Here is a 24,766-nt window from a genome sequence, read left to right on the forward strand (position 1 = left end):
GAGACTGTTTTTAGTGTGTTGGGTGGCCATCTGCATTTTGTCTCGTGTTTGCCTCACAGCGACACTGAACACAGTGTGCAGAACACCTAGCCTGGCCTCATGGGGGAGTGTTCACCAGCAGATGAGCCGAGCTTGAGCCCAGAAGAATTCTGGTCATTAAAGCGGATTTGCTCTTGTGTCCACAGGTTCCACCTCTCCAGGAACAAGATAGTTCATGCAACAGAGCCCGAGAGCTCCAAGGTCAGGAGTCCATCCTGGGTCAGGGGACTGATGAGCAGAGGCCTCTCACTGGAGGACTGCGGCAAAGACGCGACACTCACAGGACAGAGCAGGTTCTGGAGTGGTTGTTTATTTCCCAGGAGCAGTCAAAACCCACCCAGTCTCAGGTGAGTTGCTTGCTTATTTGTTCCTACTTCTGTTCTTCATACTTCTCTCTCTCTCTCTCTCTCTCTCTCTCTCTCTCTCTCTCTGTCTCTCTGATGGGGAGAGGGATGGCGATCCTTAGGTCAAAGGGTTAAGTTAATCACTCTCAGTTCATGGTCTCTTTATCATCACTGGTCTGTGTAAGGTCCCCATCTATCTTTATTTACATATTTTCTGATTTCCCATGCTCAATTTCAGCCTCCTTCCCCATTCCCCCAAATTACTATTTTTATGGATTTCTTTTCCTTATATGTGTTCACACAATATATATTGTTATTGCTGTCATGTATTTTTAATTTATGTTAATCGTGTGACACATGCATCTTGTAATCTTGTTTATATTTTTCTGTAAGTATGTTGTTTCATTAAACACCCTGCTCTTAGGTTTACTGCTCATTCCACCAAGTGCAGTGTGTGTGAACGTTCTATACTTCCCAATCTTGGTCTATTGTGAGTCTTTTGAATTTGAGCCATTCTGCTGGTTGTATGGTAGTGTCTCTGTATGGGTTTAATTAGCATTTCCTGCTAGCTAAAAAGGATGAGTACCTTTTATCATGCTTATTTGACCTTTTGTTGCCTTTTGTGTTTTCTTTTTTCTTATTTGTTAAAACGAATTTTTTTTATATTCTGGAAGCTTGTTAGAAATGCAGAATATTATGCCCCCCCTCAATCCTGTTAGAATCAACTCTTCATTTTAACAATATTCAGTGATTCATACCCATGAAGGTTTTAAACTAACTTGATACCAAATCCATATTCAGATTTTACTTGGGGTGTTTTTTTTACCTCCAACATTCTGTTACAAAAATTTTCAGAGAGCAAAGTTGAAAGGATTTTAGTGAACCTCTGTGTACCCATCACCAGAATTAACATTAACATTTTACTAAACTTACTTATCACAGTATCTGTCTTCTCTCTGTGCATCCATTGACCTATCTTATTTTTGGTGCATTTCTTAATATATCTCAGATACCATCATGCCTCCTCTAAATATTTCAGAGTAAAAAGTATTAACTCTTATTCAATTTTTTTTTGCTTCCCTTTTCATTCTGTTAATGTCTTCTGATGAACAGATATGTCTAATTTTAACTTATTCTGATTCATACTTTTTTTTATTACTTGTGCTTTTTAGGTCCAATTTTAAGTGCTTTTCCCTTATCCAAAGCTCATGGAGACATTTTTCTTTGTTATTTTGCCTTTCACGTTTAGATTTGTAATACATCTAGAATGAATTTTTACGTTTGGGGTGGATAGGAGTCAAGATTTATTTTTTCATAGTGCAGTGCAGTGATTGGTTTCTACCTCTGGCTCTGCAGTGCCACCTTTGTCATCTGTCAGGTATCCATAAATATGGTTTGGTTTTGTAACTCTTTATTCTGTTACACTGGTGTCACGAGCATGCTATGAATGTGCACACTTGGGCTGTGTCAGCTTTAATCAGTTATAGAACAGTTCACATAATTGTGAAGCAGTTATGTTCAGGGTCTCAAGCTCATTTAACTTGGCTTCATACACAGAACACAAAGCAAAGCACAGTACAAAATCCCACAACAAACCAGATACAGTAAGGGGTAAGAAGTTACTAACCAAACACAAAGTCCCAAAGTCCATCTGTGAGTGTGCAGTTGAGATGAGCCTGGGTCCCTCTTGGCATGTGCTTCTTATTATGTTCAAGCTGTGGAGAGTCTGTCCGGTGGCAGCAGTTGCTTTTTGATACATTCAGATGTGAATGACTCAGCATCTGAAGAGTGACGATTTGCTGCAAAATCTTCCCTATTTAAAGGAGTTTAATCAAGGGCACCTGGGGGGCTCAGTTGGTTAAGTGTCCAGCTCCTGGTTTTGGCTCAGGTCATGATTTCAGAGTCCTGAGATCAAATCCCTGTTGGGCTCTGTGCTCAGCTGGGGGTCTGCTTAAGATTCTCTGTCTCCCTCTGTCCCTGCCCCCTACTCACTTGTGCTCACACACACACACACACACACACACACTCTCTCTCTCTCTCTCTCAAATAAATACATGAATCTTTAAAAGAGTTTAATCAGTCTTGGACCTCTGTTGGCCTCTTCTTCTGCTGGCTTTCAGCTCTGGGTGCTGGTTTCCATGGTTTCTGGTCTTAACTGCAGTGCCTTTGGCTGCTTGTTGCATCACCACTTAGCAGAGTGATTACATCTTTTTCTTTGCAATTGGTCTTCTTTTCTGTCCTTGTGCCAATATCACACTATCTTTATTTATAGTAGGTCTTGATATCCAGAGGCTTCCAGTTTTTGATGATTACAGATGCAGTCAACATTCCTGTATGGGTTTTTGTGTAGACATGACTTTTCCCATTAGTTGTGTAAATAGGAACATGATTGCTGGATTGTATGGTAACAGTGTATTTATCTTTGTAAAAAAAACTATCTTCCAAAGTATCTGTGCAATTTTGCATTCTTACCAGCAGTGAATGAGAGTTCCTGTTGCTCCTCATCTTGGCCAGTGCTTAGTGTTGTCGGGTTTGTAAAATTTTACCATAATAACATATGTGAGGTGGTATTTCGTTGTGATTTTAAATTGCATCTCCCTATGGCTAGTATTACTGAATATCTTTTAATATATGTTTTGCCTTCTGTATATCTTTGGTGAAGTATCTGTTCCGTGTCTGATCTTTTCCCCAATTTTTAATTGGGTTGTTTTCTTGCCATTAATATGTAAGGGTTCTTTACATATTCTAGATTCAAGTCCTTCATCAGAAAAGTGATTTGTAGGATGCCTGGGTGGCTCAGCAGCTAAGCATCTGCCTTTGGCTCAGGGTGTGATCCTGTGGTCTTGAGATCGAGTCCCATAACAGGATCCCTGTTTTCTCCCAGTCTCTGGCTTGTCTCTTTCATTTTTGTAATACCAGCTTTCACAGAACAAGTATTTTAATTACAGTAAATTCCATTTTCTCAATTTTACTTTTTAGAATGGATTGTGCTTTAGGTGCCATGTCTAAAATCTCATTACCCATGCACCTGGCTGGCACAGTCAGTGGAGCGTGCAACTTTTGATCTCTGGGTCATGAGTGCAAGCCCCATATTGGGCATGAGGCCTACTGAACAAAACGAATAAATGAAAATAAAATCTCATTGCCCAAACCAAAGTACACAAATTTTCTCTTGTATTTCTGTAGACTTTTTTTTAATAGTTTTAGAATTTACATATAAGTCTATGACTCATTTTTAGTTAAATTTTATATAGGGTTGGGTTATGTATTGAGGTTTATTATGTCTATGGATGTGAAAGTATTCCTGCACCACCATTTGCTGAAAATATTTTCCTTTCTCCATTGAATTGCCTTTATGTCTTTGATTAAAAAAAAAAAAAATCAGGAGACAATGTTTGTATGGGTCTATTCCTAGGCTCTGTTTTCTGCTTCATTCGTCTTGTGTCTGATCTTTCCCCAGCATCACACCAACTTGATTTTATAGGAAGTCTTAAAATGGGCTACTGGAAATACTTCACCTTTGCTCCTCAGAATTGTTTTGGCTATCTTTTTCCTCTGCTTTTCCATATTAATTATAGAGGAGCTTGTGGATAGCTATAAAAACTTGCTAAGATTTTAGAGTTTGTTTTTATGTATGAGGTTGGGAAGGATCCGACTTCATTCTCTTTCATGTGGACACGCAGTTTTCTCAGCAACATTTATTGAGAGGAATTTTCTTTCCCCATCATGTGGTCTTAACACCATTGTTGAAAATCATTTGAGGGGATCCCTGGGTGGCTCAACAGTTTGGCACCTGCCTTTGGCCCAGGGTGCGATCCTGGAGTCCCGGGATCAAGTCCCACGTCAGGCTTCTGGCATGGAGCCTGCTTCTCCCTCCTCCTGTGTCTCTGCCTCTCTCTCTCTATGTCTATCATAAATAAATAAATAAATCTTTAAAAAAGATTTATTTATTTATTTTTTTAAATCATTTGACCATATATGTAAGGGTTTATTTCTGAATTCTCTAGTCTGTTTCATTGGTCTGTATATCAGTCTTTATGCCAATGCTACTTTGCTGTAATTACTATAGCTTTGTAGTCATTGTTGAAATAGGGAAATGTGAGTCCTCCAGCTTCATTCTTTTTCTATATTGCTTTGGCTATTCAGGGTCCCTAAAATTCCATATGAATTTTAGGATGGGCATTTCTGTTTGTGCAAAAAAAGTGTCAGTGGGATTTTGATAGATATTACATTTAGTATGTAGATCACTGTGAGTAGTATTGGCACCTTAATGATAAGCCTTCCATCCATGAACATATACTATGTTTACATTTATTTATGTCTTTTATTTATTTATTTAAGATAAAAAAATAATTTATTTGAGAGAGAGAGAGAGAGAGCATGATTAGGGGGAGATGGAGAAGCAGACTCTCCACTGAGCAGGACCCTGGGATCATGACCTGAGCTGAAGACAGAGGCTTAACCAACTAACCCACCAGGCACCCCCATTTATGTCTGAAAATTTATTTCAGCAGAATTTTCTAGTTTTCATTCTACAAGTTATTTACCTCCTTGGATAAGCATTTATTCCTTTTTTTTTTTTTTTAAGATTTTTAAAATTTATTCATGAGAGACACAGAGAGAGGCAGAAACATAGGCAGAGGGAGAAGCAGGCTCCGTGCTGGAGACTGATGCAGTACTGGATCCCAGGACCCTGGGGTCACTACCTGAGCCCAAGGCAGATGCTCAACCACTGAACCACCCACGCACCCTGCATTTATTCTTTTTGATGCTATTATAAATGGAATTGTTTTCATAATTTGCTTTTCAGATTGATTATTTTTCTTTTTTTTTATTTTTTTGATTATTTTTCATATATAGAAATGCAGCTGATTTTTTTTGTGTGTGTGTTAGCATTGTATCCTGCTACTTTGCTGAGTTAATTTATTAGTTCTAACCAGGTGTGTGTGTGTGTGTGTGTGTGTGTGTGTAATCTTTAAAGTTTTCCACATGTAGGATCATATCATCTGTGAAGAAAAATCATTTTACTTCTTCCTTTCCCATTTGAAAGATATTTCTTCTCCTTGCCAAATTGTTTTGGCTAGAAATTTCAGTACTACCTTGAATAGAAATGGTGAAAGCAGGCATCCTTGCTGTGTTCCTTATCTTAGAGGAAAAGCTTTCAGGGGATCCCCGGGTGGCTTAGCGGTTTGACGCCTGCCTTCGGCCCAGGGTGTGATCCTGGAGTCCCGGGATTGAGTCCCACGTCGGGCTCCCTGCATGGAGCCTGCTTCTCCCTCTGCCTGTGTCTCTGCCTCTCTCTCTCTCTTTCTCTCTCTGTCTCTCATGAATAAATAAATAAAATCTTTAGAAAACAACAACAAAAAAGAAAAGCTTTCAGTCTTTGACCAATAAGAATGATATTTGATTTTTATTTTTTTGGAGTTTTTTAAATTATTAATTCAGTATCATCACTGGTAATCAGTCTGTTCAAATTTTATATTTCTTCCTGATTCAGTTTTGGGAGGTTATATGTCTCTAGAAATTTATCCATTTTTTTCTAGGTTGTCCACTTTGTTGGCATGTAATCTTTCATTCTATTCTTTTACAATCATTTATATTTCTGTGGTATTAGTCATTATTTCTCTTCTTTCTTTTCTGATTTTGAGTCTTCTCTCTCTCCCTTCCTCTCTCTCTCTTTCTCCCCCCTCCCTTCTTTTAGTTTCTGTTTCATTTATTTCTGCTCTAATCTGTATTATTTCTTTTCTTCTACTGGCTTTGGGTTTTGTTTATTCTTTCTAGTTCTGTTCTATGTAAGGTTCAGTTGTTTATTTGAGATTTTTCTTGCTTCTTGAGGAGCCTGTATTGTTATAAACTTCCCTCTTAGAACAGCTTTGGTACACCCCAAAGATTTTGGATCATTGTGTTTTCATTTTCATTTTTCTTCATGTATTTTTTAATTTTCTTTTTGATTTCTTGGATGATACTTTCATTGCATACTAGAATGTTATTTAACCTGCATGTATTTGTGTTTTTTTTCCAGATTTTTTTCTTGTGGTTGATTTTTAGTGTCATAACATTGTGGTCAGGAAAAATGCTTGAGGGCTGCCTAGGTCCCTCAATGGTTGAGCATCTGCCTTTAGCTTGGGTCATAATCCCTTGGTCCTGGGATCGAGTCCCACATCGGGCTCCCTGGATGGAGCAAGTTTCTCCCTCTGCCTGTGTCTCTGCCTCTCTCTGTGGCTCTCATGAATAAATAGAGAAAATCTTTATTTTAAAAAAGGAAAGATACTTGATAAGGATGCCTGGGTGGGGGATCCCTGGGTGGCTCAGCGGTTTAGTGCCTGCCTTCGGCCCAGGACGTGATCCTGGAGATCCGGGATTGAGTCCCGCATCGGGCTCCCTGTATGGAGCCTGCTTCTCCCTCTTCCTGTGTCTCTGCCTCTCTCTCTCTCTGTGTCTCTCATGAGTAAATAAATAAAATCTTGGGATCCCTGGGTGGCGCAGCGGTTTGGCGCCTGCCTTTGGCCCAGGGCGCGATCCGGGATCGAATCCCACATCAGGCTCCCGGTGCATGGAGCCTGCTTCTTCCTCTGCCTGTGTCTCTGCCCCTCTCTCTCTCTCTCTGTGACTATCATAAATAAATAAAAATTAAAAAATAAATAAATAAATAAATAAAATCTTTAAAAAAAAAAAGAAGAAAAAGAAAAGGATGCCTGGGTGGCTCTGTTGGTTGAGCATCTGACTCTTGATTTAAGCTCAGGTCATGATCTCAGGGTTGTGAGATCAAGCCCTACATCAGGCTCTACATGCTGAGTATGAAGCCTGTTTAAGATTCTCTCTCTCCTTCTGTACCTACCTGGTTGTGCACCCTCTTGTGCTTTTTCTCTTAGAAAAGAAAAAACAAGAAAAGATGCATGGTATGACTTTCATCTTTTTAATTTGTTGGAATTAGTTTTGTGGCCTCATATGTGATCTGTTCTGGAGAATGTTCCATGTGTATTTGAAAAGAATGTCTATTCTGCTGTTTTATGATGAATATTCTGAATATATTTATTAGATCCATGTGGTCCAATGTGTCATTCAAAGCCATTATTTTCCTTGTTGATTTTTCTGTTTGGATAATCTGTCTACTGATATAAGTTGGGTGTTATAGTCCCCTACTATTATTGTATTACTATTGGTGACTTCTTTTATGTTTGTTATTAGTTGTTTTATATATTTGGGTGCTGCTCTGCTGCGTGCATAAATATTTATACCTGTTATATCTTTGTGTTGGGTTGTTCCCATTATGGTTATATACTGTCCTTTTTTTTCTCTTGTTATGTTCTTTGTTTTAAAATATATTTTGGGGACGCCTGGGTGGCTCAGTGGTTGAGCGTCCAACTTTGGCTCGGGTCGTGATCCTGGGGTCCCGGGATCGAGCCCCGCATCAGGCTCCCTTCATGGAGCCTGCTTCACCCTCTGCCTATGTCTCTGCCTCTCTCTCTCTGTGTCTGTCATGAATAAATAAAATAAAATCTTTAAAAAAATCTATATATATTTGTTTGATATAAGTATTGCTACCCTGGCTTTTACACATTCATTTGTATGAGAAATTGTTTTCCATCCTTTCACTTTTAATCTGCAGGTATCTTTAGGTCAAAAATGAGTGTCTTATAGGCAACATATAGATGGGTCTTGCTTTTTTATCCATTCTGTCACCCTGTGTCTTTTTTTTTTTTAAAGATTTTATTTAAAAATCTTAATTATTGATAGGTTTGTAGTTATCATTTGGTACTTGTTTTATGGTTGTTTTTATAGTTCTTTTCTGTTTCTTCTCTTGCTCTCTTCTCTCATGGTATATTGGCATTCTTTAGTGATATACTTGGATTCTTTTCTCTTTATTTATTTTATATTAGTGATTTTGATTTGTGGTTACCATTAAGTTTGAATATAGCATCTTATGCATATGGCAGTTTGTATTAAGTTGATAGTTGCTAAAGTTTGAACCCATTCTATACTCCTCTTCCTGTCCCCATCCACACATTTTAGGTATATGGTGTCATACTTTACATCCTTTTATTTTGTGAGTCCCTTGACTGATTTTTATAGATACTTATTTTTACTATTTTTGTGCTTCCTACTTTTTTACTCCTATTTAGGTCTTATCTTTCGACTCAAAGTATCTCCTTTACTATTTCTTGTAGGACTAGTTTAATGGTCATGAATTCCTTTAACTTTTGTTTGGAAAACTCTGTTATCTTCCTTTTCTGAATGATAACTTTGCTGTATAGAGCATTCTTGTCTGCAGGTTTTTTTTTTTTTTTTTTTTTTCTGTCAGCACTTTGAAAATATCATGCCACTCTCTTCTGGACTGCCAAGTTTCTGCTGAAAAATCAGCTGATAGCCTTATGGGTTTCCCTTGTATGTAACTGTTTTCTCTTGCTGCTTTAAAATTCTCTATCACTACTTTTTTTTTTTTTTCTTAACCATTTTAATTACTATGTGTATTGGTGTGGACCTCATTGGGTTGATTTTGTTGGTGGCTCTCAGTATTTCCTGGATCTGAATTTCTGTTCCTATCTCTAGATTCAGGGAATTTTCATCTATTATTTCTTCAAATAAATATTCTGCCCCCCTTTCTATCTTTTCTCCATTTGAGGTCTCTATAATGCAATTGTTACTACTCTTGATGGTGTTGCTGAGTTCCCTAAGTCTTTTTCCATTTTCCATTATTCTTTTTTCTCTCTCCTGTCCAGTTTGATTGATTTCCATTACGCTGTCCTCTGAATCACTGATATGTTCTTTTGCTTCCTCTACTCTGCCTAGTTAATTTTCCCCTCAACACTGCTTTTTGTTGCATCCTGTGAATTTTGGTATGATGTATTTTGTTTTCATTTATGTCTAATTTACCTTTTGATGTTTTCTTTGATCCGTTCCTTAAGATATGTTGTTTAATTTCCTTTAATTTGTAAATTTTCCTTTTTTTCCCTTTCTGTTGATTTCTATCTTTATCCTGTGTAGTCAGAGAAAATACTTTGTACAGTCTTTTTTTTTTTAAGAGGGAGTGAGCACACACGAGTAGTGGGGGAGGGACAGACAGAAAGAGAGAGAATTTTAAGCAGGCTCAGTTCCCAGCATAGACCCAACCCAGGGCTTGATCTCTCACAACCCTGAGATCATGACATAACCCAAAATTAAGAGTCAGACACTTAACTGAGCCACCTAGGTTCCCTGATCTTTATCTTTTAAGATCTACTGGGATGTAATTTGTGGGTTAACACAGTCTTTCCTGTTCTATGTCCCCTGTGCACTTGAAAAGTATACATATGCTCTTGTTGGGTAGACTATTTTGACTACATCTGTTAGATCTTTGCTTTAAGTATTTTGTTTTCTTATCTTCTGTCTGGTTGTTCTATCCATTATGAAAAGCAGGATATTGAAGTTTCCAATTATCATTATAAAACTTTGACCCTTCAATTCTGTTTTTGCTTCATATAATTTGATGATCTGTTATTATATGTATAACTATAGTTTTTATATTGTCTTACGGTATTGAACCTTTAATAGTATATAATGTCCCTTTTGGTCTCTTATTAGAAACCTTTTTTGATTTGAAGACTATTGTATTTGATACTGGTATTACCCTCTCTGCTCTCTTTTGGATACTATTTGCATTGAATATCTTTCACTTTCAATCTGTTTTTATCTTTCGATCTAAAGCGAGTTTCTTTTAGACAGCTTATAGTTGGGTCATGGTTCTTTTTTTTTTTTTTTTTTTTTTTTTTTTAGGATTTTATTAATTCATTCACGAGAGACATAGGCAGAAGGAGAAGCAGGCTCCTTGAGGGGACCCTGATGTGGGACTTGATCCTGGGACTCTGGGATCATGCCCTGAGCCAAAGGCAGATGCTCAACCGATGAGTCACACAGGCGTCCCTTGGTGTGGGTTTCTTTGACTTCATCTTTGTTCAATTCTCTGAGCTTCTGGGATGTTTATATTCATGTCTTTTATGAAATTTGGTTGTGTTATTTTTTATCTTAGCCATTCTAATGAGTCTGTGATGGTGTGTCATTATTAACTTGCAATTCTTCAATGACATATGATGTTGAACATCTTTCATATGCTTATTTGCTATCTGTATATCTTCCTATTCAGATCATTTGTCCAACAAATTGGCCACTACTTAGAGCTTTTGTCTTTTCTTTCCACTTAAGTTTTAACCTCTTCTCTCACAGTGGCTGCTCCTGTGGTACCCTTTTACAGATTCAGCCTGACACTTCCAAGTGGTATTGCTAGCTTCCAGCTTTGTGCCCTTATTGTACTCTGTTTGTTTATCTTAGCTTCTCCCTTTTTAAAAAAAAAAAAAATTTTATTTTTTCATGAGAGACACAGAGACAGAGAGAGGTAGAGACCCAGGGAGAGAGAGAAGCAGACTCCATGCAGGGAGCCCAATGTGGGACTCAATCCTGGGACTCCAGGATCATGCCCAGGGTCGAAGGCCCTGGGTCAACACCAAACTGTTGAGCCACCCAGGGATCCCCCTATCTTAGCTTCTTTAATCTCCTGCTACATTTGCATCTTTTAAACTTTGCTTTCTTCTGCAATGCTAAATGCTTCTCTCAGGCAGGAGTGTATTTCATCCTGGTTTATTATCACCTGTACTTTTTGAATACCTGACACCTGGAGCTAAGGAGGGATGATGACTAACCATTCCTGTTTGCCTGTAGCTGTCCTGCCTTAATACTGAAGGTCCCATGTGTAGGGAAATCCCCTAGTCTTGGGTACATTGGGACAGTTGGTTACCCTGTGCAGATGTTTCCTCGGATAGCTTAAACATTCAAAGATGTATCTTTAATGAGTAGCATTGCTGTTTCCGTCTTTGTGCCTTTGTTGTATGTTCTTTTGTCTTAGCTTCTTTGACTTCCAGTTGCATGTTGCGTGTGCTGTGGCAACACGATCAGGGTCCTGAGGATAAGGGGATGAGGAAAATAAAAGTAAAGAGATGGGGACAGGAGGGACACAGTGGATGATGTCCAAGCAGTGCCAGCTTTATTCAAGGTTTTACAACATTTTATAGCATGAGCAAAACAAAGCTAAGAAGGTATCTATTTTTAGCATGTTTGTGAAACCCTCCAAAGTTCCCCTTTCTCAGCATGCAAGACAGACTCACGGGTGCCAGAAGACCTTGGTAAATAGATAAGCTTGTTGCTCCAGATGTGCATACTTCAAAGGAATATTAGACATGGTAAACAGACCAGCAAGGACAGCACAGACCCTTATTTACATTTATGACCACGCCAGAGTGAATCTTACAATCAATAAGTTGTATCTATTGTGTTATGTGGGCAATCACGTACAAGCGAGCCCTGAGAACCATTGCTCAAGCCCTTTCTCAAGCGTCAACCAACTATTCACCCTTTAGGCTCCCGAGCCTTTTGAGTGAATGAGGGACGCAAGTCCAGGCCTGGTTTGCTTCAGTCACTCCAGCTAGTTCATGGTCGCCCACAGTTGCATTCACACATGTTTAACTTTGTATTCCTTTGCAGTGGTGAGTACTTCTTGTGGACAGGATTGTGTTTCTTTCAAGTTCTTTTTTCAAGGATGTATTTTATTTATTTGAGAGAGAGAGAAAGAGAAGAAGAGCGAGAATATTCAAACAGACTCCCCACTGAGCCCAGAGCCAGACACAGGGCTTGATCCCAAAACTCCAAGATGATGACCTGTGCCAAAATCAAGACTTGGACACTTAGTTGACTGGGCCACCCAGATGTCCCTTCATTCAAGTTTATATCACCTGTACCTCACTGAGTATCTGGCACCTGATATTCTCCTATGTTGAGTGAGAGGCTGACTGATTTAATACACATTGATGGAATGTTTTCAATATATTTTTGCTTTTCTCACAAGTAGAATATAAACAGTGGACAACCTAGGCATCTTTTTGTTTACCAGAAACTCACTAAAGACTTTGAGATTGAATAAGAATATGCTCTTTCAGGGACCATTGTCATTCGTGGATGTGTTTGTGGACTTCACCTGGGAAGAATGGCGGCTACTGGACCCAGCTCAGAAGCACCTATACAGGAGTGTGATGTTGGAGAACTATAGCCACCTGGTGTCCCTGGGTAGGAGCTCCCTCCAATAAATGGGGTGTGTGTAATCTCCAGGCTTCCCCTTCTTGGTTGCTGAAAGCTGGGTGGCTTTTGCAAAGTTCTTAGTGATTTTGGACTTATATTTAAAAGCCAGATTTTCTTAGTCTCCCTTTGGCATTAGAATATGCTAGTTTGAATGGTCTTCACTTTGCCATGGGGCAGAAGGACAACTTTATCATGCTGCCTCTAAACTGACTCTTTCCCCTTCTTCAGGGTTTGAGGCAGTTTTGGTCCAGGTTGTCTGTGATTTTCCATTCACAGGGTATCAAGATGCCAAACCTGATATCATCTTCAAGTTGGAACAAGGAGAAGAACTGTGGATGATGCAGACCCAAATCCCAAGTCAAGGCCAACCAGGTGGGTGATGAGGATATTTAGATCTTTTCCTCCTTATTCAGAATTGATGTGAATTCTCACATGACATGCACCTCATGTTTGTACTTTTTGTCTCATTCATAACCAGTCTGTTTTAGTTCATTTCTTTCTCTCAGCATTCTCTGTTTCCTTCATGCTTTCCCAGGGGATTAGATTCATTTTGTTATGCAGTTAAACAGGCTTTTTCTCTTTATCTCTTAATATGATGTTCATTCCCCCTTCTACTTTTTTTTTTTAATTATATTTTTAAATCTCTTACACTTAGAGTTAATCATAATCACAGCCTCCTTCCTTCCTGATATCTATTAGGAGAAGTCATTACTGTTCCTTCTAAGCACATTCTGGCACCTGTGGATATTAGTTATTCTCTATTGAGTCCTCCCCTCCCCTTTCCTCATGTGACACCATATTGAACCCACTCACACACTGTACGACTAAGTGCTTTTAGCACTTTAGCATAAAGCTTTACTTTTTTTACTTTTTAGCTTTTAGCACAAAGCTTTACTGACTTTTCTTGTTCTTCCCTCTGAGTCCAAAGGGACTTTTCATACCCTCTACTTTTCTTATATATTGTAACGTTTAAAAGACATCTGTTCTGAAGATTTAAGCTGTGTTGCCCTTTTGGTAATTGACACTCCATCCCTCCTCAGCCTTTGGTACAGAGTTTGATTGGTCTTTTGAGCATCTTTCCTGTGTGTGCCACTCCTTTGTCTCATTTTCAGGAACTGGAACTGTTTATTGCATTGCTCCATAGCTACATCATACTTTCTTCTTGGCATTCTGTTTATTCATTCTGCTCTGCTTCTAGCTCTTTCTCCTGGCCCTGGGAAGTCAGCTTAAATCGCCTTCATATGCAGTTCTCTTCACTAATGTTGCTGAAATCTGTTAATATGTTGGTTCCCTAAAAAGAAGTCTTTTAAGTAAAGCCCCCATTTTCCCAGTCCCTACCAAAAATAAAATCAAGATCTCATTTCTTGATTGTTCTATTTATTCCCCAAATGTGCTTGTCTTTTGTATTAGTTCATCTTGATGTTACTGTCAGATACATTTCCCTAATGTGTTCCATCTGTCACGGGCATGACAGAATGAATCTCATTAGTCTTTAGGATTGTATCAACTATAATTTCTGATTAATCCTAAATCAATATACTAAACAGAAGTGATTTATTACCACACATCACCGAAAGTCCTGACAAGGGGCAGTTGTAGGGTTGACTAAACCATCGATTCAGCAAATCACCAAAGGTGCCTCTCCGCATGGCCATTCCAAGTCTGTCAACATTTCCCTCAGGTTCACTCCCTCATAGTCATCAGATGGCTTCTACAGTTCCAGCCAATACCTGCAGATACACCACTGGCCAGTAGAACAAGAAAACTGCTTTTTCCACGTGATTCTTTTTATCAGGTGGTAGAGCCTATTGCAGAAACTCTCAGCTTAGTGGGCTAGGTTTTTATCACATCATCATGCTTACTGGGCTAGGTTTTCATCACATACCCCTGTCTGAGTAAGACTCTGTCAAGGGAAGTAGGGCCACCACTGTTGTCTGAGATGATGCTTTACTTTCTGGGGTAGAGGTAGCAGTGGAGATTGGTCCCCATTTCCCTGACTGAGGCACATGGCCTTAAGGATGGGCTTGGGGAAAAAAATATCAGTTTTCTGCCAGCCAGGAAAAAGGGAGAAGGATTGTTTGGTTGGCAGCACTGTCTACCTTCCTCCACCTCTTTGGCTAGGCAGCTTCTAGTCATCCTCTTTTAATCCATCCATCTTCAAAAATGTTCCACCATCCCTGCTTTTCTTCTTGTCCTGTATTAATGAAGTCTTGGATCCTCATTCTCAGTGGTAGTTCTTTATGGTCTGGTAACCTGCAGTTAAAGATAAGTTATTCACACCCAACCAGCCAGACAAGTACAGAGTGGTGGAGAGAAGTACAGGGCAGGTACAACAGGAATCCCCATTCTGAAGAGCAGCCACAGTGAGTGCCACATAGAAGTCACTGGTTTGCAGTGCATTGATGCCCTGGATGGGCAGGTTGTGCTGGGACTTCCTGCTGTGGCAGTGGCCTAATGAGCCCTTGGTTCCACTCTCTGAGCATGATTATGATTCCCCTTTCCATTGTCTTTTTGGCTACACCCAAGATGGTTGTTTGGGAGAATGCTGTTCTGTAGCTTCAGAAATCTGAATTCTGTCCGTGCAAGTGAAGTTTCCAGCTATTACTTTTGAACCACAGTAATCATCTTCAATCATGTTTAAGTAATATTTAAGCTTAGGAAATTCCGTCTTCTATTCATTGGCTTTGGTATTGTTTTGATTTCGGGAATTCTTTGAAATTTCCCTTGAGACCAACCATAGTATCACTTCCTGCCATTATTGTTCCAAAGAGAATGCTTAACAGAAAATGTATTATGTTTCTTGGGAACTCCAATGAAGGAAGTAAGAACTGTGGCTAACCAGGGGAACTGAGGATGGGTTATGATCATAGCTACAGCAGGGTTACAGGGTAGAGTATTAAGACAGATTTAGTTTCTATGAACTCTGAAAGTCTACAGGGTTAAGACTGTTAGCCAAACACATGAACAAATCTGATTCCTGGACAAAGATTCATTAGTCACTGGCCTGTTTTCTTCTTGATAGGAACTTTTCTGAGTTTAGAACCATGGAATAGCCAGTAATACTCTTTTCCAAGCCATCGTGATAGAACCTTCACTTCTCAGTGCAAGGAGGAGGTAATGCCCCCACTTGGGAATTGATGCTTGAGAAAATACAATATGGAGACTATTTACAAAATGAAGAGGGATCAGATTTAAGAGGTAGGGAACCCTGGGATGACATATTAAGGTCCTCTGATCTGCTGTCTCCAAGCCTGACTTGCTGCCATGTTCTCTAAATGCTCATTTCTCTTTGTGGCCTTGGTCAGCATATTACTTTAGGACATCTGGATCAGGTCCATCCATTCTCTACCCAGTCAGCCTCCAGATACTTGTCATTGTGCCTGAGGACTGAATCCTAGGTCTTGTTCCCTCTCCACTTTGTATTTTTGGCTATTGGGTTTTGTTGTCAGCAGCATATAGTTCACCCTGCCTCCTCTCAGTGTTATATTCCCCCTGGTAAAATCACTTTCATCCCTTTTAGGTCTTTTCATGGTATTTGCTTCCTTATTTCTAAATAACCAGCTTATTCTAGTGCTGATTTTCCCCTAGTGGTCATCACCACTGTTATTCAGTATAACAGCATGATGATTCAATTCTCTTTCATGCCCCTTCTCCCATACTTTCAACGATATATGCACTGTCTCTTCTTATAAAGTTAGTTCGTTTGGGTTAGATCAGTCTCCGGTTTTTACATCTTTATGACTATGTAATTTCTAGTCACAGGTGAATCAAGCAAATATGCAATGGCTAATTTTTGTTCATAAATCATTTTATTCAGGGATCCTTGGGTGGCTCAGCAGTTTAGCTCCTGCCTTTGGCCCAGGGCATGATCCTGGAGTCCTAGGATATAGTCCCACATCAGGTTCCCTGCATGGAGCCTGCTTCTCCCCCTGCCCGTGTCTCTCTGCCTCTCTCTCTCTCTCTCTCTGTGTCTCTCATGAATGAATGAGTAAAATCTTAAAAAAAAAAAAAAATCGGGGATCCCTGGGTGGCACAGCGGTTTGGCGCCTGCCTTTGGCCTAGGGCGCGATCCTGGAGACCCGGGATCGAATCCCACGTCGTGCTCCCAGAGCATGGAGCCTGCTTCTCCCTCTGCCTATGTCTCTGCCTCTCTCTCTCTCTCTCTGTGACTATCATAAATAAAATAAAAATTAAAAAAAAATCACTTTTTTTCTTTTGAGTTGTTTGCCTGCCCAGTTTTCTCTGTTCTTTTTTTTTTTTTAATTTTAAATTGTTTTTTTTTAATTTTTATTTATTTATGATAGTCACAGAGAGAGAGAGAGAGAGGCAGAGACACAGGCAGAGGGAGAAGCAGGCTCCATGCACTGGGAGCCCGACGTGGGATTCGATCCCGGGTCTCCAGGATCGTGCCCTGGGCCAAAGGCAGGCGCTAAACCGCTGCGCCACCCAGGGATCCCCAGTTTTCTCTGTTCTTATCATTAGTGTGTATTTATCATTAACCCCAGACTTTTCTTCACATATTTAAGTATTCCTGTGCTTCATTCAGTCATGTTAGTCATTCTGTCTCTTCCTGATTATGCCACTCCCTTGTCCTTGGATGTGCTCTAGTGTGACCCTAGTTTACCTCATACCCTGGCTGTACTACACTGTTTTATCCTGGAGTCTCCTTTCAGATTTTATTTTCCATATTTATTTGGGGTCATCTTTTTTCTTGGTTTGTTTTGTTGAAGCACCTCTTCAAGTTATTTCCTGTGAAAGAGTGCACGAAGTATAACATTTAAGACCTGTCTCTCTGAAAATGTGTATACTTCTGAGTGTTCTTTTTTATCATCTAATGATGCTAATGTGAAATCAGATGCCATTCTGACTTCAGATTCATTATACAAAACAATTTTACTGTTTTCTCTGGAAGAGAAACTACCTGCTGCTTATCCTCAGTGTTCTGAAACATCACATTGACTTTTCTTGTGACTTTATTTTCATGTATTTGGGCATGCAGTAGAACTTTCTTTCCAAGAGGACTGTAATTTGCAGTGTTTTCTGAGTTTCTTCTGAGTTGAGCACAGTGTTTAGCATGTAATAGGTATTTGACAATTATTTGTTGAAAAAATACAATGCTGAAATCTCTTCCAACTGCTTTATATTTTTCTTATTTTTATTTGTGCCTGTTTTGCTTTCTTTACCCCTTATGCAGCATTTTAAAACTTAAACCATCTCTATTCATTTTTAGTTTTCTACGCCAATCTTCATTTTTAGTTTTGTTTCCTCTCTGGCCAGGAGTTTCAGTACATTTATACTTGAGATTTTATTTATATTAAGAGCTAATGTGTGAAACTAAAAATATACCCTCTCTTGACATAGTATTTTTAAGGTAATTTTATGCTATGCCAGGATCATGTTATTATTTTTAATATAACTATTTTCATTGATAGGAAAAGCCTGGGAAATTGATGATCATGTGGAATGGCATCAGGAAAATCAAGATAAGCTGGAAAATATGGCAAAAGGCTACGAATGTACATTTGGGAAACTGTGTCTTCTTAGTACAAATTATGTTTCTTCAGGAGAAAAGCTTCATAAGTATGTCACACCTGGAACGAGATTTAAATATAATACAGATTTCAATAGTGATTATGCTGGAAAGAATCCTAATGAGTTTCATGCACATAGGGAATCATTCCACCATCCTGAACACGAGCAAACTGTTATTGGAATAAAATACTGTGAAAGTAATGAATGTGGAAAAACCATCAACAAGAAGTCACAACTCATATGCCAGCAGACGTGTATAGGAGGAAAACCTTTTGAATGCAGTTTTTGTGGGAAGACCTTCAGCAGTAAGTCGTACCTTGCAATGCATCAGCAAATTCATCTAGAAGAGAAACCTTACAAATGTAAGGGATGTGGGAAAGACTTCAGCAGTAAGTCCTACCTCACTGTCCATCAGAGGACTCACACAGGAGAGAAATTCCATCAATGTAGTGAATGTGGGAAATCCTTCAGCTTCCATTCACAACTTGTCATACATCAGAGAATCCACACAGGTGAGAATCCCTATGAATGCTGCAAATGCGGAAAAGTATTCAGTAGGAAAGACCAGCTTGTTTCACACCAGAGAACTCATTCAGGACAGAAACCTTATGGTTGTAATGAATGTGGTAAGGATTTTGGTTTGAAGTCACAGCTTGTTATACATCAAAGAATTCATACAGGAGAGAAACCCTTTGAATGTAGTGAATGTCAGAAAGCCTTTAATACAAAGTCAAACCTTATGGTACATCAGAGAACCCATACAGGGGAGAAGCCCTATGGTTGTAGTGAATGCGGAAAAGCCTTTACTTTCAAGTCACAGCTCATTGTGCATCAGGGGGTTCACACAGGAGTAAAGCCCTATGGGTGCATTCAGTGTGGGAAAGCCTTCAGTTTGAAGTCTCAGCTTATTGTGCATCAGAGAAGTCACACAGGAATGAAACCTTACGTATGCAGTGAATGTGGCAAAGCCTTCAGGAGCAAGTCATACCTCGTTATACATATGAGAACTCACACAGGAGAGAAACTCCATGAATGCAGTGACTGTGGGAAAGCTTTCAGTTTCAATTCACAACTCCTTATACATCAGAGGATTCACACAGGAGAGAGTCCATATGAATGCCATGAATGTGGGAAAGCCTTCAGTCGGAAATACCAGCTCATTTCACACCAGAGAACCCATGCTGGGGAAAAACCCTATGAATGCAGTGACTGTGGGAAAACTTTTGGTTTGAAATCACAGCTCATTATACATCAGAGAACTCATACAGGAGAAAAACCCTTTGAATGCAATGACTGTAGCAAAGCCTTTAATACAAAGTCAAACCTTATTGTACATCAGAGGACTCATACAGGGGAGAAGCCCTATGGTTGTAGTGAATGTGGAAAAGCCTTTACTTTTAAGTCACAGCTCATCGTACATCAGGGAGCACACACTGGGGTAAAACCCTATGGATGTAATCAATGTGGAAAAGCCTTTAGTTTGAAGTCACAGCTCATTGTGCATCAGAGAAGTCACACTGGAGTGAAACCCTACGGATGCAGTGAATGTGGAAAAGCCTTCAGGAGCAAGTCTTACCTCATCATACATATGAGAACTCACACAGGAGAGAAACCACATGAATGCAATGAATGCGGGAAATCCTTCAGTTTTAATTCACAACTCATTGTACATCAGAGAATTCACACAGGAGAAAATCCCTATGAATGCAGTGAATGTGGAAAAGCCTTTAATAGGAAAGATCAGCTCATTTCCCATCAGAGAACTCATGCAGGGGAAAAACCTTATGGATGTAGTGACTGTGGCAAAGCCTTTAGTAGTAAATCCTATCTCATTATACACATGAGAACCCATTCAGGAGAGAAACCATATGAATGCAACAAATGTGGGAAGGCCTTCATTTGGAAATCACTACTCATTGTACATGAGCGAATTCATGCAGGGGAGAGCCCTTATAAATGTAGTCAGTGTGAGAAATCCTTCAGTGGAAAATTACAGCTCATTGTACATCAAAGAATGCACACAAGAGAGAAACCCTATGAATGCAGTGAATGTGAGAAAGCCTTCATTAGGAAATCTCAGCTCATTGTACATCAGAGAACTCATTCAGGGGAGAAACCTTATGGATGCAACGAATGTGGAAAAACCTTCTCTCAGAAATCAATCCTCAGTGCACATCAGAGGACTCACACAGGAGAGAAACCCTGTAAATGCACTGAATGTGGAAAAGCCTTCTGTTGGAAGTCACAGCTCATTATGCATCAGAGAACTCATGCAGATGAAAAGCATGTTGAGTTAAATATAAGAAACTTTCTTCCCAAAGTCAATTCATAGGAAATACCCGAAGATTCATATAGAAGAGAAACTATAAATGAAATCATCTCATTGTACAGCAGAAAACTAATATTGAATAGAAACCTATGGATGGACAGCATGTGCAGGGGCACCCATAGAAAGCTGCTTTTTACTCATAAAAGAAACCCCAGTAAATGCACACAGGAATGTTATGAATTCAATGAATCTTGTGAAAGTTTTCAGCAGCAAGCCATACCTTTTTAAAAGTTTGTACAGGTGAGGAGCTGTATCAATGAACCAAATGTTTGAAAGTTATTATTTTTTTTTACTGTGATAAAATTTGCAAAGATGAAGTTTCATAAAGCAAGTGAATATAGAACACATTCCTTTGAAATTCTTATTAAATAGTAGGATTTTTTAAAAACAGGATTGTAATGAGAGAAAATGGAAAGCCAACAAATGGCAGAAATATCAAAATCACACACACTTTAGGTATCAGAAGCTCACACCTTGGAGAAATCATATTCTAAATGAGGGAAATTCTTCATCTAGGAAAGACAAACTTCCATTTAAAAATTAGTAATATATGAATGAAGATCTATGAATATATCAGATGGGGTAACAAAACCCTCAGTAGAAAGGTTCCCTTCACTGTTATTTTGATTAATTTGGAAAATAATTTCCTTTACAAATTATTATGGGGGAAATTGTGTTTTAGATGTTCCATATTAGGAAAGGGTTGGAGAAAACACTCAACTGTAATTGATAGGCATATTCAAAATGAAGTTGGTATTTTTTCTTTTTCTTTTTCTTTTTTTTTTTTTCAGTGTAAATAGATGTAATCAGGATAACGAGAAATATATCTTAAGATCTACAGGAATATTCAGATGTTGTCTTCCTTTGTACTATGTGAGTTTTGTGTACTTTGGCATTTTACTTGTGAATGTCACATGTGAGAGGTAAGTTAGATACATGCCATCATCCAGGGACTTGTGCTTTGTGTAGCAACATTGTTTTTAACAAATACAACTTGTTACTAGAATAATATGATTTATTAAAATTAAATTTCAATACCACAATCCCTTTCTGCTATTTCGTGCCCTTTGTAAGTGGGCATGGCAACTATCTCTTTAGGTATATACATCTGCATAGTGCATACAGAAATCTGTTCTGCCCTCACCAGTTTGAACATCTTGATTTTCACTAAGATAATCTCTCACGGTGTATGAGGTCATGATGGGATCATCATTCAAGGTGCCCTGCCAAGGACCTGGCATGATCATCAAACTAGGCTGAGATATTTATTCCAGACTTCAAATTTCCACTGGACTCCCTAAGTACCAAAAAGCAAACTCACCTTTTGTTTTCTGGTAACATTTCCTGTAATTATTAATTAGTTCCTTCTATGTAGACTACCTAGGATAGCTTTAGCTATTGCCACTGTAAAGTTCTAGTTTCTAAACCCATCCAAGCCTCAAAGCAGGAAGAAGCTCCAGAGACTTTTTGTAGTAGCTGATAATTCTTGGGAAAATTCAAGGATCAATAATCCAGCACTTTATAATTTCCCCCAAGAATTGACATGTGAGGGATAAATGACTTGGAGTTCATATTTGTGAACATAGTTTGAAATATAGTAAATGTAATTGTAGCAAAATGAATCTAATGATGTGGAAGTTGTTTTTTTTTTTTAATGGCATGACAATCTTAAATGCAGCAGACTACTAGTTCTGACTCCAGTGACCTTTCATTACCAACAGAATCACTGTACTTCTCATAATGACAGTGCCCAGCCCAAGAGCCACATTTCCCCATTGTCTTTGTAGGAAAGTATGATCTTGCTACTAAATTCTGAGTAATGAGATAGAGATTGCTAACAGTGTCTAAGGGAAGGTTGACAGAAGTCAACTGTGGGGATGTCTGATAATGAAGGGGCTTTTATACCATCCCTACACCACCAAGGGGAAATGAACTGTCTTGTTTAAGCCACCTTTTCTTTTTTGGTAGGAAGAGTTTGCTCTCATATGCAGCAGAATGTGACCCTATAAAAATATATTATGCTTGGTCAGGAAGGGAGACAGAACATAAAGACTCCTAACTCTGGGAAACAAACTAGGGGTGGTGGAAGGGGAGGAGGGCGGGGGGTGGGGGGGATTGGGTGACGGGCACTGAGGGGGACACTTGACGGGACACTGGGTGTTTTTCTGTATGTTGGTAAATTGAACACCAATAAAATTAATTTATTAAAAAATATATATATATTATGTTTGGGAAATTTAGTATTGGAAAATCTTTTCATAAAATTAACCACACTACCAGATAAAAGACCATATGTGTGTAGATAACACATATGATGGAATTTAATACTCCTAGAATTTTTAAATACTATTCAATTAGGAATGGAAATAAAGTGCTTTAACTTTGCAAGGAGTATGTTCCAAAAACTGACAAACGTCACACTTAATAGGATATATATATATATATATATATATATATATATATATATATATACCTTTATATTGAGAAAATTACAAGGATGCTCATCACATTTATTTACTTATGTAAGTTAGATTTGCAATCATAAAGTATAGCTCATCACATTTATTTACTTATGTAAGTTAGATTTGCAATCATAAGTATAACACGCAGTGTTAATCCCATCAAGTGGCCTCCTAGTGCCCATCACCCAGTTGCCACATCCCCCCACCCACCGCCCCATCCACTACACTTTGTTCATTTCCCAGAGTTAGGAGTCTCTCATGTTTCGTCACCCTTTATAATTTTTCCCAATCAGTTCCCTTCTTTCCCCTATAATACCTTTCACTATTTCTTATATTCTCTGTACAAGTGAATCCATTTGATGATTGTCCTTCTCCGATGGACTTATTCATCCAGCATGATACTCTCCAGTTCCATCCACATCGAAGCAAATGGTGTGTATTCATCCATTCTGATGGGTGAGTAATATTCCTATATATAGATAACCACATCTTCTTTATCTGTTCATCTTTCGATGGACACCGAAGCTCCATCCACAGTTTGGCTATTGTGGACATTGCTGCTATAAACATTGGGGTGCAGGTGCCTTGGTATTTCACTGCATCTGTATCTTTGGGGTAAATCCCCAGCAGTGCAATTGCTGGGTCATGGGGCAATTCTATTTTTAACTCTTTGAGGAACCTCCACACTGTTTTCCAGAGTGGCTGCACCAGTTCACATTCCCACCACCAGTGCAAGAGGGTTCCCCTTTCTCCACATCCTCTTCAACATTTGAGATGGTGTGAGATGGTATCTCATTGTGGTTTTGATTTGTATTTCCCTGATGGCAAGTGATGCAGAGCATTTTCTCATGTGCTTGTTGACCATGTCTCTGTCTTCCTCCGTGAGATCTCTGTTCATGTCTTTTGCCAATTTCTTGATTGGATTCTTTGTTTCTTTGCTGTTGAGTTTAATAAGTTCTTTATAGATCTTGGATACTAACCCTTTATCTGATGTCATTTACAAATGTCTTCTCCCATTCTGTAGGTTGTCTTTTAGTTTTGTTGACTATTTCTTTCTTGTGCAGAAGCTTTTTATCTTGATTAAGTCCCAATAATTCAGTTTTGCTTTTGCTTCCCTTGTCTTCATAGATATATCTTGCAGGAAGTTACTGTGTCCACGTTCAAAAAGGGTGTTACCTGTGCTCTCCCCTAGGATTTTGATGTATTCTTGTCTCACATTTAGATCTTTCATCCATTTTGAGTTTACCTTTGTATGTGGTGTAAGAGAATGGTCTAGTTTCATTCTTCTGTGTGTGGCTGTCCAATTTTCCCAGCACCATTTATTGAAGAGACTGTCTTTTTTCCAGTGGATAGTCTTTCCTGCTTTGTCGAATATTAATTGACCAGAGTCTAGGGCCCATTTCTGGGTTCTCTATTCTGTTCCATTGATCTATGTGTCTGTGTTTGTGCCAGTATCACACTGTCTTAAAGATCACAGCTATGTAGTACAACTTGAAATCCGGCATTGCGATGCCCCCAGCATTGCTTTTGTTTTTGTTTTTCAATATTCCCCTGACTATTTGGGGTCTTTTCTGATTGCTGAGGAATGTTCCGTCTAACCCTACACTCAGAAGAATTTTGATCAGGAATGGATGCTGTAATTTGTCAAATTCTTTTACTGCATCTGTTGAGAGGATCATATGGTTCTTGTTTTTTCTTTTGTTGATGTGATCTATCATGTTGATTGTTGATTGTTTTACGAGTGTTGAACCAACATTGCATCCTGGGGATAAATCCCACTTGGTCATAGTGAATAATCTTCTTAGGTACTGTTGGATCCTATTGGCTTTTATTTTGGTGAGAATTTTTGCATCTATGTTCATCAGGGATATTGGTCTATACTTCTCCTTTTTGGTGGGGTCTTTGTCTGGTTTTGGAATCAAGGTGATGCTGGCCTCATAAAATGATTTTGCAAGTAT

General features: G+C 38.9%; 1 protein-coding gene across 5 annotated transcripts in view; it reads left to right on the top strand.

The window, feature by feature from the left end:
• Nucleotides 1–22,445, top strand: part of ZNF268 (zinc finger protein 268) — a 42,326-nt gene extending 19,881 nt beyond the window's left edge. For 2 of the 5 annotated variants that reach the window (XM_041729250.1, XM_041729249.1), the window contains exons 3-6: nt 186–386; nt 12,347–12,473; nt 12,762–12,857; nt 17,918–22,444. In XM_041729250.1, coding sequence (XP_041585184.1) covers nt 186–386; nt 12,347–12,473; nt 12,762–12,857; nt 17,918–20,349 — 2,856 coding nt within the window. In that variant the 3' untranslated portion in view covers nt 20,350–22,444. Of the gene's footprint in view, nt 1–185; nt 387–12,346; nt 12,499–12,761; nt 12,858–17,917 lie in introns of those variants that run through there. The other 3 variants (XR_005983799.1, XM_041729251.1, XM_041729253.1) reach the window with 3 other exon arrangements.
• Nucleotides 22,446–24,766: the final 2,321 nt, after the last annotated feature.

This window comes from Vulpes lagopus, chromosome 14 (genome assembly GCF_018345385.1).
Source record: "Vulpes lagopus strain Blue_001 chromosome 14, ASM1834538v1, whole genome shotgun sequence".
Classification (NCBI taxonomy): Eukaryota; Metazoa; Chordata; class Mammalia; order Carnivora; family Canidae; genus Vulpes; species Vulpes lagopus.